This window comes from Cyprinodon tularosa, unplaced genomic scaffold (assembly GCF_016077235.1).
Source record: "Cyprinodon tularosa strain WSP-4 unplaced genomic scaffold, ASM1607723v1 ctg590, whole genome shotgun sequence".
In the NCBI taxonomy this organism is placed as follows: Eukaryota; Metazoa; Chordata; class Actinopteri; order Cyprinodontiformes; family Cyprinodontidae; genus Cyprinodon; species Cyprinodon tularosa.
Window position 1 is genome coordinate 357,785 of NW_024039330.1, and position 12,990 is coordinate 370,774.

Below are 12,990 nucleotides of genomic sequence, written 5' to 3' on the forward strand. Positions count from 1 at the left end.
ACAGAAGCATGGCGGGGGTGCAATGAGTGAAATGAAGTTCTTTCTGTAAAATTGACAGACCATAGTAGCCACGTTTGCTCAGCCATGTCTTTGTCCAAATACGTTGTCACCTTTTCTTTTTAGGGCTTTTAGCGCAAAATTGCACAAATATCCAAGGCAGCACGTTTCACTCTAGTGAGCTTCATGTTCCTCTGCTAGTCGTTTGGCTTCTGGATAGACGAGTCCGAATAGCACCATCTCACTGCGGAGTCCCACCTGGTTTTTAAAACGTACAGTGTAGATCTACCTGTACAGTGTACAGGTAGATCGCATCAGAGCCAAAGCTCCAGTTTTTTAGGCAGTCACTGTGTGTTGCTTTGCTCAATCAGCCCAGAAATTTCAGCTGAATGTCATCCTTTCCTCGTGCAGATTCAGTCCCACATTAATAATGCATATCTCTAAACTTGGGTTCTAAACATGATCATCCTGGTTGGACAGATTAGGGGCATGACCATGACACGGTACTTACAGCCGCGGAGATCCTGGGTTGTTTGCGTTTCAGCCAGAGCTGTAACAGCAGGTGTGCTTGTATGAGTGTTACTGAATGCTGACATCATCTTCAAATTTCCTCAAGACCAGGATGTTCCACTGCAAGCAACAGAAGTTAATAACGAAACCGGAGGAAGTTCTCATAAGACCTGTGGATATGTAACCCTTCATCAAGCATTGATCAACTCTAAAAAACATTTCCAAAAACCCTCTGAGAGAGCAATGTTCTGGCCAAATCTTTAATTTTTGCTGATCCATAATTTCATGTTCCACATGTTCTTATGTGGCTCAAATTAACTGTTACATTATAAGCGAGTATTGGGGGAAAATTATTATATAGTTTCTGCATAACACTCCTTTGAATTTTTACTATTTACGAATGTTTGGAAGGTTTACGTGTTGGTGGGTGGTGGTGGGGGATATAGTCAATTGCATTGTTTTTATATTGTTTTTTTAGACTGACATTTAATGGCTGAACCATAATGCTGGTGAAGATTCTGTCATCCAGGTCCTAGTCATTCCAAAAAGGTTAAAAAACAATCCACTGGACTTTGTTTCCAAGTTTGAAGACGTTTCGCTTCCCATTCAGGAAGATTTTTCAATTCAAAATTCTCAGAAATAGCGTTGAGTTCCAGGCTTTATACAGAGATATACAGTAGACAGGTATGGGGCATTGCAGGCTAACAACGAGACCAAACGACCCCCCCTTCCAAAGTGGTGGGCCCGTTTGTCCGTTTCAATTTGCATGTTTTCTAAACATAAACAAGGCTTTGTTGGGCTACTGTATAAAACCTGGAACTCAACACTATTTCTGAAATTTTGAATTGAAAAAGCTTCCTGGATGGGAAGTGAAACGTCTTCAATCTTGGAAACAAAGTCCAGTGGTTTTTTGTTTCACCTTTTTGAAATGGCTGGACCAGTAATGTGGGATATCTTAAAAGTGGAATCAGCACCACGTCTTGTCTCTTCAATGCCACCCATGTTTTAAAATGACTGTCGAGATGAAGGGAATGTTCTTGAGCTTCTATTTCAACACTACTGAATCCAGATGCTTTATTTTACTTTTGCTCAGGAAATAGAAACAAGACGACCCCCTTTGCAATGGGGGTTGTTTGGCTTGTCTGTTAGCCTGCAATGTTCCATACCTGTCTATGTCTCTATATAAAATCTCCAACTCAACGCTGTTTCTGACATTTTGAGTTGAAAAAGCTTCCTGGATGGGAAGAAAAACATCTTCAAACTTGGAAACAAAATCCAGGGGATTGTTTTTTAACTTTAACTATGACCTTGATGACTGAGAATCTTCAAGGGCATGATGAAGAGCATGGGCTAAAGGACTGATCCCTGAGGGACTCCGCAGTGACTTTGTGTTGCCGGAAAGTTGTTAGAATTTACACCATTCTATAACTGAGGTATGATTGAGACCAGTTCAGAGCAGCGTCAGAGAATCCAGTATTTTTTTGCAGCCGGTTTAGAAGAATTTGATGATCTACAGTATCAAAAGCAGCAGAGAGATCAAGGAGTACGAGGAGGGAAGGTGAGCCTTTATCTGCTGCCAATTGTAGATCGTTTGTGACTAACCAGGGCTGTTTCAGTGCTATGAGGAGAGCGAAAACCAGACTGGAATTATTTTTAAAAGCTTGTTTTGTTTGAGATGGCTCTGGAGATGGGTGGCATCAACTTTTTTCCGGTACTTTAGAGAGAATGGGAGATTGGAAATGGGCCTGTGATTTGAAGTGTATCTGGATAGAAGGTGGATTATTTCAGTAGCGGTCTGATTATGGCTGTTTTATGGGCAGTTGGAACATTGCTGGAATGGATGGAGTTGTTTGTTACAGTGGTAATCAGAGGGCTTAGAGCAGGGGCGTTTGCTCTTACTAGAGTTGTAGGAAAGGGGTCAATGGCCAAGGTGGTGGGTTTCATCCTCTTGATGATCTTTTCAACCTCATGCTGGGAGATTTCTGGAAGGCATTGTAGGGGCTGTGAGATTACAAGTTGTGAGAGTTCAGTTATGTGGGTGGAGCTGAGGAACCATGAAATGAAGAATGAATTGACTTTATTTTTGTTGTGAAAAAGTCCAAGATGATTGTTACAGTGCTTTTTTGAAGTTTCTGTAAGTGAGTAGGTTATTGGTTTGAGAAGATGCTTTATGGTGGAGAACAGCTACTTGGAGTTTCCAGGCCTGTTTCTAATGAAATTTCCACAAAATGGTGACCGTACCTTGCGCGTGACTTTGAGTAGTCTTTTTGGTCTTCTCGGATAGCTTGTTTGTGCACAGTAAGACCTGGTACTTTGAATCTCCGCTCGATAGCACGCCCTGTTGCCTTCATTATAGGTAGCTCCATGGTTCCGCTCCCCCCCTCTCCCTCCCTACCTCCCTCCCTCTTTCTCTCCATCCATCCCTCCCTCTCACTCTCCCTCTCTCTCCCCCCCTCCCTCCCTCTCGCTCTCCATCCGTATCTCCCTCCCCCTCTCTCCCTCTCTCATCGCACCCTCCCTCTCTCTCTCCATCCCTCCCTCCCTCTCTCCCTCTCTCTCTCCCCCTCTCTCCCTCCCTCTCTCACCCCCTCTCCCCATCCATCTCTCTCTGCGGAGTCCCTCAGGGATCAGTCCTTTAGCCCGTGCTCTTCATCATGCCTGTGAAGATCCCCAGTCATCCAGGTCATAGTTAAAGAGAGGGGAGAGAGGGGGGAGAGAGAGAGATGGATGGGGAGAGAGGGGCGGAGAGAGTAGGATAGAGAGGGGGGGGATGGATGGGGAGAGGGGGAGAGAGAGGGGGGGAGAGAGGGACAGCGAGAGGGGGACAGAGGGACGGAGAGAGGGGGACGGAGAGAGGGGAGAGAGGGGGAGAGAGAGATGGATGGGGAGAGAGGGAGAGGGGGGAGAGAGAGATGCATGGGGAGAGGGGGGGGAGGGGGAGAGGGGAGAGAGATAGATGGGGAGAGGGGGAGAGAGGGAAAGAGAGGGGGAGAGAGAGAGATGGATGGGAAGAGGGGGAGAGAGAGAGACAGAGAGAGAGAGATGGAGAGATTTGAGAGATTAATTAATTAATAAATTGAGTTTAACAGTAGATGTAAATTTGGAGGGTTTGAAAGTATGTGTTAGATAATGAAGCAGTATGTGTACGAGAGTTTGATGGAACACATGAAAGAGTTTAGGTTGTTTCAATAATTTTTTTTTGTATGTGTGTGTGTTTGGGCGGGGGGGGGGGGGGTATGTAGGTTCAGATTTATTCAATTTAGGATTCTTGTTTAGGGTTTAAAAATCTCCACAGACAACCAAAAACTACTAGTAAAATAAGTGCAGAGAAAATAGTTTTAACCTGACCTGCTTCAGGGTTGCCTCTGCCTTCTATGTTAACTCCAGGTGGGTCTGAATCTGTCTGTGGTTGCCCTTGTGCAGACGGTTCAGAGACAGAAACTTCATCTGCGTTTGAATTAAAATAATCTTCAATCTTTCCCAGTGCTAATGAATAAGGGCAGTTCAATCCTCTTCTACAGTAGAAGCAACCACAGTTATTCAGAGCATCCATGGAGGGTCCAGGTCTCCTCACAATGTTTCTGGCTATCTCTTTAATGAGAGGTGATTCTGTTAAACGTTTCCTTAGTGCTGTAGGTTCAGAGACAGAAACTTCATCTGCGTTTGAATTAAAATCATCTTCAATCTTTCCCAGTGCTAAAGAATAAGGGCAGGTCAATCCTCTTCTACAGAACAAGCAACCACAGTGAGCATCCATGGAGGGTCCAGGTCTGCTCACAATGTTTCTGGCTATATCTTTTATGAGAGGTGATTCTGTCAAACGTTTCCTCGGTGCAGACGGTTCAGAGACAGAAACTTCATCTGTAAAATTATCTCCCAGTAAATTCCTTACTTTGGATCTAACCCAGCGATAGACGGAGGAGCTATAGCTTGGCTGACCTGCTTCCGGTTTGGCTTTTTCATCGTCTGGTTGGACGGCTGCAAGTGCAGCCGTTTGAAAATGTGCAGATTCTGTGGATTCGGCTGAATAATAAAGTTTTAGAAGAGAACGCATGATTGATGATCAGTTGCTTCACCTAAATACACACAAAAAAATACCTTTGTAGAATAAAGAATATTATTCTTCTAATGTCCAATGAAACAAGCTAAACTTTCCTGAGCTTGTTCTTCTTCTTCTTCTTCTTATGGGATTTTATGGCGGTTGGCAGACTTGTGAATTGTGCATTACCGCCACCAACTGATATGGAGTACAGCAAGAAAACAGGAAACGATTCACCCCCCCCAAAAAAAAAAAAAAAAAAAAAAAAAAAAAAAAAAAAAAAACCTGTGTAACTTAAACCAACATAATACTAAATCACATTTGCCCATATAATTTTAATTTACTCTAGGTCATCTTAACTCTGCCAGTTTCTGATGGTCCCATCGGTCCTCCCATCATACTTCCAACCATCTCCCAGTTCAAATCTTTAATGTCCAGATATTTTTCTGCAGCCTTCACTATTATTTTGATTTTTTCCGTTTTTTTTGTTGTCTGTGCAGTACAATTAATAACTTCTACCATGAAAAGAACAAAATTTGTCTTTTTAACAATAAGTGAGTCTTCATCAATTTTTAGAGATTTCTCTAGAGGTTTGGAATTTGCTGTGTGTTGAACTGTAGGTTTGGGTTTTTCTGACTGAGATGGGATCCTTTTTGCAGCTTCAGCGTAGGTTATTCCGAGCTCAAATTTCATTTTTTTAATTTCCTCAGACCTTTTGCTTGCTTCACAGCCGCGATAGGCAGCAGTATGTTCTCCACCACAATTACAGCATTTTATTTTAGCTTCTTTTCCACATTTTCCGTACTCATGTTCTCCTGCACACCTTCCACACCTCTGTTTCCCTTTACAAACTGCTGCAATGTGACCGAATTTTTGGCATTTGAAACATCTCAATGGTGGAGGATTGTAGATTTTGACATTATAGCTTATGTAACCGATGAATACTTTGCTTGGTAATTGCTCTTCTTCGAATTTAATTAGCACAGATAAACTGTCAGATCTTTCTCCGTTTCTTGTTGTTTTTAACCGTTTTACTTCTTTTACTTTTGCACCTCTTATGTTTTCCAGAATCTCTTTTTCAGAAATTTTTAGAGGAACTCCTCCAATGACTCCCCTGCTGAACTTTTTGTTCTCCATTAAGCTGCACTGAACTCTTATCCCGTCAATTTTGTTGATCCGTATTGCTTTGCCTTGCTGGGCGCTGTCTCTGCAGATAATTAGCAGGTCTCCACTGTACAGAATTCTGGCACCTCTGACTTCTCCGACAAGTTTATTGATGGTTTTTGTTAAGTGAACCGGATTCCAATTTGTAAAAGAGTCTGCCTGATTAACGACTTTGAATATGACTTTGAATTCATTTTGTTGTGCTGTGGAATGTATGGAATGATCATCACTGGATTGTTCTGAACTAGATTCCCCTTGAACTGATCTCTGTTTTTTCCGCTTTTTCTCATTTTTTGATGTTGCTATCTTCCAACCTTCATTGTCACTATTTCCCTCTTCCATCCCACAAGAATCGCTTCCTGTTTCCTCACTACTCACGGCCCAAGACATTTCTCCATAAGCAGCTTCAAAACACGCGCCATGCACCAAACGACCATCCACATGCAATCTTTCCGGCCTTCCACCTCCGACGTTTCTTCTTCGTGGGAAATTTTAGTGCAGCGTTTGCTGTGACTGACCCTCTCCAGGAAGCGCTTCCCCTCCTGAGCTTGTTCACTGAGTGAATGAGCTGACAGCCTGTTGTGGTCACGCCCACACCTCTGCTGTGACGTCACTGTTGTTCTGTATTGGCGCTAAGAGCCCCGCCCACGCGCGGCAGCCTGTCACGTGACCTTTGGAATTTGCGCGGCAGTGTGTGCACACACACACACACACACACACACACACACACACACACACACACACACACACACACACACACACACACACACACACACCTGGGTATTAAGTATTTTACCTTTACCAAAGATATTAGTAAAAGTTCAGGCTTAACTTTAGTTAAAACTCTTTTTTTTTATTGTAGCAGATAACATTGTTTTTCAGAAGATATTTAAAACCCAATGAATATTATCTCTGAGCCACAATATCAGTTGCAACTTTCAGTAAATGTAAGATGTTTTCATCTCATCTCATCTCTTTCAGCTGAGGTCCTGCTGAATTCTGATTGAACACACCTGGATCAGCTTAGACCTGCTTTGTAGCATAAGTGCATAAAAGCTGCCGAAAGGCTTTTTATGTATACAGTGTGTTTTTTTTTTTCTTTTGAAGTTGGTTTAACGCACTTGCTCCAGAATGGGTAAAGTATAAGTTTTATACCACATTCTCCAAAAACTCTTATGTATTTCTGAATATTAAAGTTTAAGTAATGGGTAATGTGAACATTTTCTGTTGATTTTATACTTTGATTCAATGCTTAATCTAGTCTATCTTTTGACAGCAAAGAAAGTGCTGATCGTGTTTGCTCACCAGAGCTCTGGATCATTCAATGCTGCAGCTAAAAATGCTGCTGTAGAGGTCCTGACTGCTCAGGGCTGCACAGTGGAAGTCTCTGACCTGTATGCCATGAGCTTTAAAGCCACTGCTACAGCTGAAGACATCAAAGGTATGACTGGAAATTGTCTGATCAGATATGTCAATTACCTAATATTTAAAAATTCCTGAACAGAGGATGTGAAGAATGCTGAGAACTTCTGTTATCTGGAAGAGTCTAAACTTGCATGGGAGCAGGGGAAACTGTCAGATGACATCACAAAGGAGCAAACTAAGCTCACTGAGGCAGACCTCATCATTTTTCAGGTACTGCTGGATATCTGTAATATGGTGATAAATGCTCCATGTTGTATTAACTGTATTCTTTCCTTCAGTTCCCCATGTACTGGTTCAGTGTTCCTGCCATCCTGAAGGGCTGGATTGACCGTGTTCTCACCAATGGCTTTGCCTTCTCTAAAGAGAAGCGCTACAGCCAGGGAATCTTCAAGGTGAGACTTTAATAAGGAAGGTTTTGGTGGAATCTATAATCTTGTTTAACCTGTTCCTGCTTTTAGGACAAGAAAGCCATGCTGTCCTTCACCACTGGATCTCTAGAATCCATGTTCAGCCCAACTGGTATTAATGGAGACATGAATGTTACACTGTGGCCACTGCAGGTAATGTAGTGTTTTGCTGCAATAAACCTACATCTAGTGGAAATGTTAAATCAACTTCATTCCTCTGCAGAACGGCATCCTGCACTACTGTGGCTTCCAGGTTCTGGCCCCTCAGATCTTCTGGGCTCCTTCTTCTGCTGCAGCTGAAGATCGCAAGAGAATGCTGGATAGCTGGCGCACACGACTGCAAGGACTTCTGGAGGAAAAGCCTCTGTCCTTCATTCCCTTGGACTGCTTTGATGAGAAGGCTTTCCAGTTGAAGCCTGATGTCCATGAGAAGCATTCCAGCCAGGAGTTTGGGCTGACTGTGGGCATCCACCTGAACAAACCACTGCCCCCTCACAGCCAGATGAAGGCTGGATGCTGATCATTTGTCACAACGTTTGATGAATAAAAGCTGCTTTATAAAAGTATAATTTTTTTCCTCTTAAGAGAAGTGAACAAAGGTGTCTTTTAAAATAAACTGACCTGAACACGTGTTCATTACCTTAGCTTTCCATGAGGCACACAACCTGTCTACTTTCAAGGGTAGGCTTAAAACCTGTGATAAAGCTTATAGAGTAGCTCAGGATAACCTGAGCCAATTTCTATGGTTATGCTGCTATAGGCTTAGATTGCTGGAGGATGTATAGACTTTATCGTTCTGCTTCATTTATCTCTAGTCTCCCACTATGCAGAATTTGTTAGATGAATCTCTGAAGCTTTTTCTTGTAAATTCATCTGGTCTCTTCCTGTTTGGGATGCCATCAACACCTTGTTTATGCTCGGCCTGTCTTTCAGTGTATTTCTGTTTCTGCCTGGCTTGTTCTCTTATCCTGACATGGGAGCTGGCTCGGAGCTTGTCTGCCTGGCTGTATTTCCTGGACAGAGCTGTTTGACTGTTTCCTTTTGTGAATGTTTCAGCCTGTTTTTGTCTCCTTGAACCCCAGTTGGCCCTTGCAGATGGGTGTCTGGTGTGCTGGAGGTTTCTTAATGGTTTTTCCTCTCCCCTGTTGCTACAAGCATGGTTGGTGTGAGGGATTGCCTTGAGTCTATACAATCAAGTGGTTTTCCTTAAACTTTTCAATTTGAGTCATCTGGATTGTAAAGTGCCTTGATTTGCTGTGAATTAGCACAATATGAATAAACTGAACTGTTTGCCCAACTATTAAGCTAATACATGTCCAGTCATTGATACTGGTGTCTATGGTAGTAAATGTACTAGGCTGCTTTAAGTATTACTTTTAAACTTGTCCATACACGTTCATTCTTTGGTCACTCGCACTGAACAGGAACTAGGATTTATAAAGCATAGTGTGGAGCAGGCTAGCGGCACAAAATTAATCACATTTTGTGAAACAAAGTTTAGGCTTTAAACCACGATATGCAGATTATCTTGATTCGATGCTATCTCGGTTTAGTGATATCCTGCCCAACGTGGAAGAAGTTATCTTGATAAAACCCTGGCTAAATTTGCCTCGCCTCATTAAAGAATTTTGTCAACTGAAAAACTTTGTCAATTAAATTTTTCTATAGGGCCAATTAAGATGTCATCTCAAAGCACTTTAATGAGATGAATCGCACAGTCAAATTGATTCAAAGTTTTCTATTCGAGGAAAATCTGAATGCATTGACTCATCGACTTAACAATTCCTCCCACTAAACATGCATGTAGCGACAGTTGAGAGTAAAGCTCCCTGTTTAGACCTGGGAATCAAAATTTCAAAAGCTAGCTGATAGCCCAACAGCTTTGCTTTCACAAGCAGACCAACATGGAAAGGGAGATGAGAAAAGGGGGTTAAGAACTAAGGGTCAGGAAAGTGCATAAAGAGACAAAAATTATACACAGTAACTTCAAGAAGTCTGCTTCCATACCTCTATGAGACAAGAGGGACAGAAAACAGACAGCAAAATAGTAAGAAGACAACCGACGTAAAAAAAAAAAAAAAAGCTTCAAGAGGAGCAGGTATTTTTTTCATGTGTCTTGGAGTCAGAAACTATGGTGATTCAACAATATTAAATCAGAGTGGTCTATATCTGTAGCTGTAGCTTAGTATTGAGTGTGTATCATCTTTATACATGAGTATGCATGAGCATACTCATGCAGAGGCGTGCACAGACATTTTGGGGGGCAGTTGCTCAGGAGGGGGGGGAGGGCACTTTTTAGCGCACGTGTAACACTTAATTATAAAAAAAAATAAACGCATGTTGAATGAAATTTGACTTTTATTTGTAACATTCTCTAAACGTGAGTTTTCAATGGAAAAAAGTCACATCACCAACAGAACAGACTAAAGCATACTTCTTTCATCTGGCTCATCTCCCTGTTTTCCCTCACCCATCTGCTCTCCCTCATCCTGCTGTTCTCCCTCATCCTGGTCTTTTTCTGTCTCTGTGTCTTCCCTGAACTCTTCCTCATCTCCTGTCCTGTTATATGTTGATGGTATAGAGCTTCCCTGCTGTGACTGGCTACAATATATTAATAATAACCATCATGACAATAATAATAATAATAATGATAATAATAATAATAATAATAATAATAATAATAATAGCTTTAACAAATATGCCACATTAGTTTAAATAATGGGCTATTAGGGCAACATGACTGGAAGTCTTGTCACGTGGATATGACTTATGGTAGCCTACAAAATAATAGCTATTTTAATACCTGCTGCACAAACCACTTAAAAATAAAATGTGAACAGCTTTTAAGATTTTTCAATATGATTAACCCTCCTTTCTTGGCATTGTGCTGCAATTACTAAATCAATATACAATTAAGACAATAAAGAGACCAAAATGTGTTAATTTATGTTGCCTAACAAAACCTATACAACAGAAAACGTTTGTCTTAACACATAGATTTGTACAGAAGAGGATTAGGGCCACTGAAAAAAAAAAGTTAACTGATTTTTAAATTTTATTTCAGTTTAACATGGGAAAAAAGTCAGAATTCTGACTTTTTTATTGTCAGAATTCTGAGATTAAAGTCAGAATACTGAGCAAAAAGTCAGAATTCTAAGCAAAAAGTCAGAATTATGAGAAAAAAGTTAGAATTATGAGATTAAAGTCAGCATTCTCACTTCTTTCCCATACTAAACTGAAATAAAATTTAAAAATCAGTTAACTTATTTTTTTTTTTTCAGTGGCCCTAATCCTCTTCCGTAGATTTGCAATTGCAAACTCTACCAAAATTATTTGTAGCCTATGTGGTCGTCCTCACGTTATCTGTCATTGACTTGGGCTACAGTGTAAAACTTTCAGAATCAGAATCAGGTTTATTGCCATTGTTAGGGAAGGAGTTCACAAACTAGGAATTTTTTGTGGTACAATCGTGCAACATGAAACATATAATATGGAATAGGTAAATAAAATTATAAAAATATCTAAAAACTGTGGGTATACGTCATGCAATAAAATAGACTAATATATACACTTAAGATAAAAAAATATGGATACAAAATATAAAAAGTAAAATAGCATCTTACAAGGAGACAACTAGTTTATCTGGTGACCAGTCGGCAAAATGCGTGTTTGGTGCTGCTGAATGAGACATTTTAATGCACAACAAAACGATTCTGCTTGATCTGTATATCACCTGGCTAATGGGGCACGGGAGAAGCAGCCTGTCAGCGACCGTTCCTGCTATCTGAAAACTGCTATGATGCTGCGCATCTGGCATGCCCTGCGGGCGACCGAGCGAGTTCACGTGACAAAGGAAGAGAGAGAGGCTGGTCGGGTGTGCGCAAGTAGGTCGGTCATTTCGGGTCATTGTTTCAGTCGTTTTTAATGGCTCAGGTTTTCAAAAGATCATTTCAAAACCGACCTCAGTAAAATCTTAATAATATTAATAATAATAATAAAAAAAAACGAGTTTCAAAAGGACATTTTCTTTGATAAAGGGCAAACTTCCTAGTGCTTTAGCACCACCTAGTGTCTATGTGTGCACGCCCCTGTACTCATGTATAAAGGATTCACAAAGCTTTGGAAGGAAAGTATGCTTAATAGCAGGTGTGGGCGTCACCAAAGTAGCCGTACAGGGCCCAGCACAGAAAAGGAGCCGATGCAAGCCCCATTGTCCAGATCACCCCAGATCACTGGGACACCAGGAGGGCTGATACAGGAATGGCCACACCCACCAGAGAAGGGCAGATGAGAGCACCCGGAGCCTGACCACCGAGCGACCAAACCCCAAAGGGGCCTGATTATTGGAGACCACAGTAACGGTGTCATATTGGGCCCCGGCAGCGAGCCCATGGGGTCCACCGGCGGCCGGTCATACACAAGGTAGATTTGGATGGGATCTCCAAGGTCAGGGTGAACACCATTTCCAAGTGGGGACCCCTGCCTGGCTCAGCAGCCACCAGGAATGAGACGCACCCAATCAAGTACCCAGCCCTGCACCTAGAGAACCGTCAGATTGCCAGCAGACACAGGATCCGGCCACTGGTGGTCTTTGAATCAGATTTTGGTGGGTAATGTTTGGTTTATTGAAAGGTTTTATCTGTCCCTGTGCAAATGGGTTTAGCTGACACATAAGCTCAGATCCCGATATATCTCTGCAGTTTGGGGACTATAAATCTGATATCTGCGTCTACGGTACTGGTGCTAAAGCTCCTCAGAAACGTAATTAGCATACAGAACAGCAGTGAGAAGTTTGGCTTCATCGTACAAATAAATATTTTTAAAAAATTCATATATTTTGATCTCTGGTTAATTTTTCTCACAGTGAACATGAACCTACGATGACAATTTCCCACCCCTCCATGACTTCTAAGTGGGAGAACTTGCAAAATAACAGGGTGTTGAAAAACTTAACTTCCTCACTGTACTGTATATATACTGTTACCAAATCTTTGAGGCTGCAAATGCAGCCATCACATACTATTAAACTCACAATCAGGTACTTTCAAACTCTGTTACAATACCACTAAATTATCTACTATATTGTATTAAACATGTATTTTTTTTTATCTAAGTAGATTGTGGTAGTAAATGACAAAACTAGCTTTTACGAGCTGTTTTTGGATTGCTTGGGCAATGTACTATTATATTAGTATGTTCAGGCGTGGGAAGTATTCATTTACATTTACTCAGTGACATTAACTTGAGTAATTTTTTGAAAAAAAACAAACAAAAACTTTTAGGAGTAGTTTTACAGCATAGTACTTTTTACTTTTACTTGAGTAAAATTTCTCTCTACTCCGTCATTTGTAAGTAACTTCACTTAGTGAAAACAAGCTTGTTTTAATCAAATATGCAACACTGAGAGACATACTTTCATCTTTTTTGTACTCAAGACTTATCAGTTAA

General features: G+C 41.3%; 1 protein-coding gene across 1 annotated transcript; it reads left to right on the forward strand.

The window, feature by feature from the left end:
• The first annotated feature begins 6,801 nt into the window (after positions 1 to 6,801).
• Positions 6,802 to 8,107, forward strand: LOC119797618 (ribosyldihydronicotinamide dehydrogenase [quinone]-like). The gene is made up of 6 exons (XM_038306768.1): positions 6,802 to 6,845; positions 6,987 to 7,151; positions 7,215 to 7,345; positions 7,414 to 7,527; positions 7,594 to 7,695; positions 7,766 to 8,107. Exons 1-6 carry the CDS (start codon positions 6,842 to 6,844, stop codon positions 8,060 to 8,062), a joined length of 813 nt encoding a protein of 270 aa, XP_038162696.1. The 5' UTR covers positions 6,802 to 6,841; the 3' UTR covers positions 8,063 to 8,107.
• The last annotated feature ends 4,883 nt before the right edge of the window (positions 8,108 to 12,990 follow it).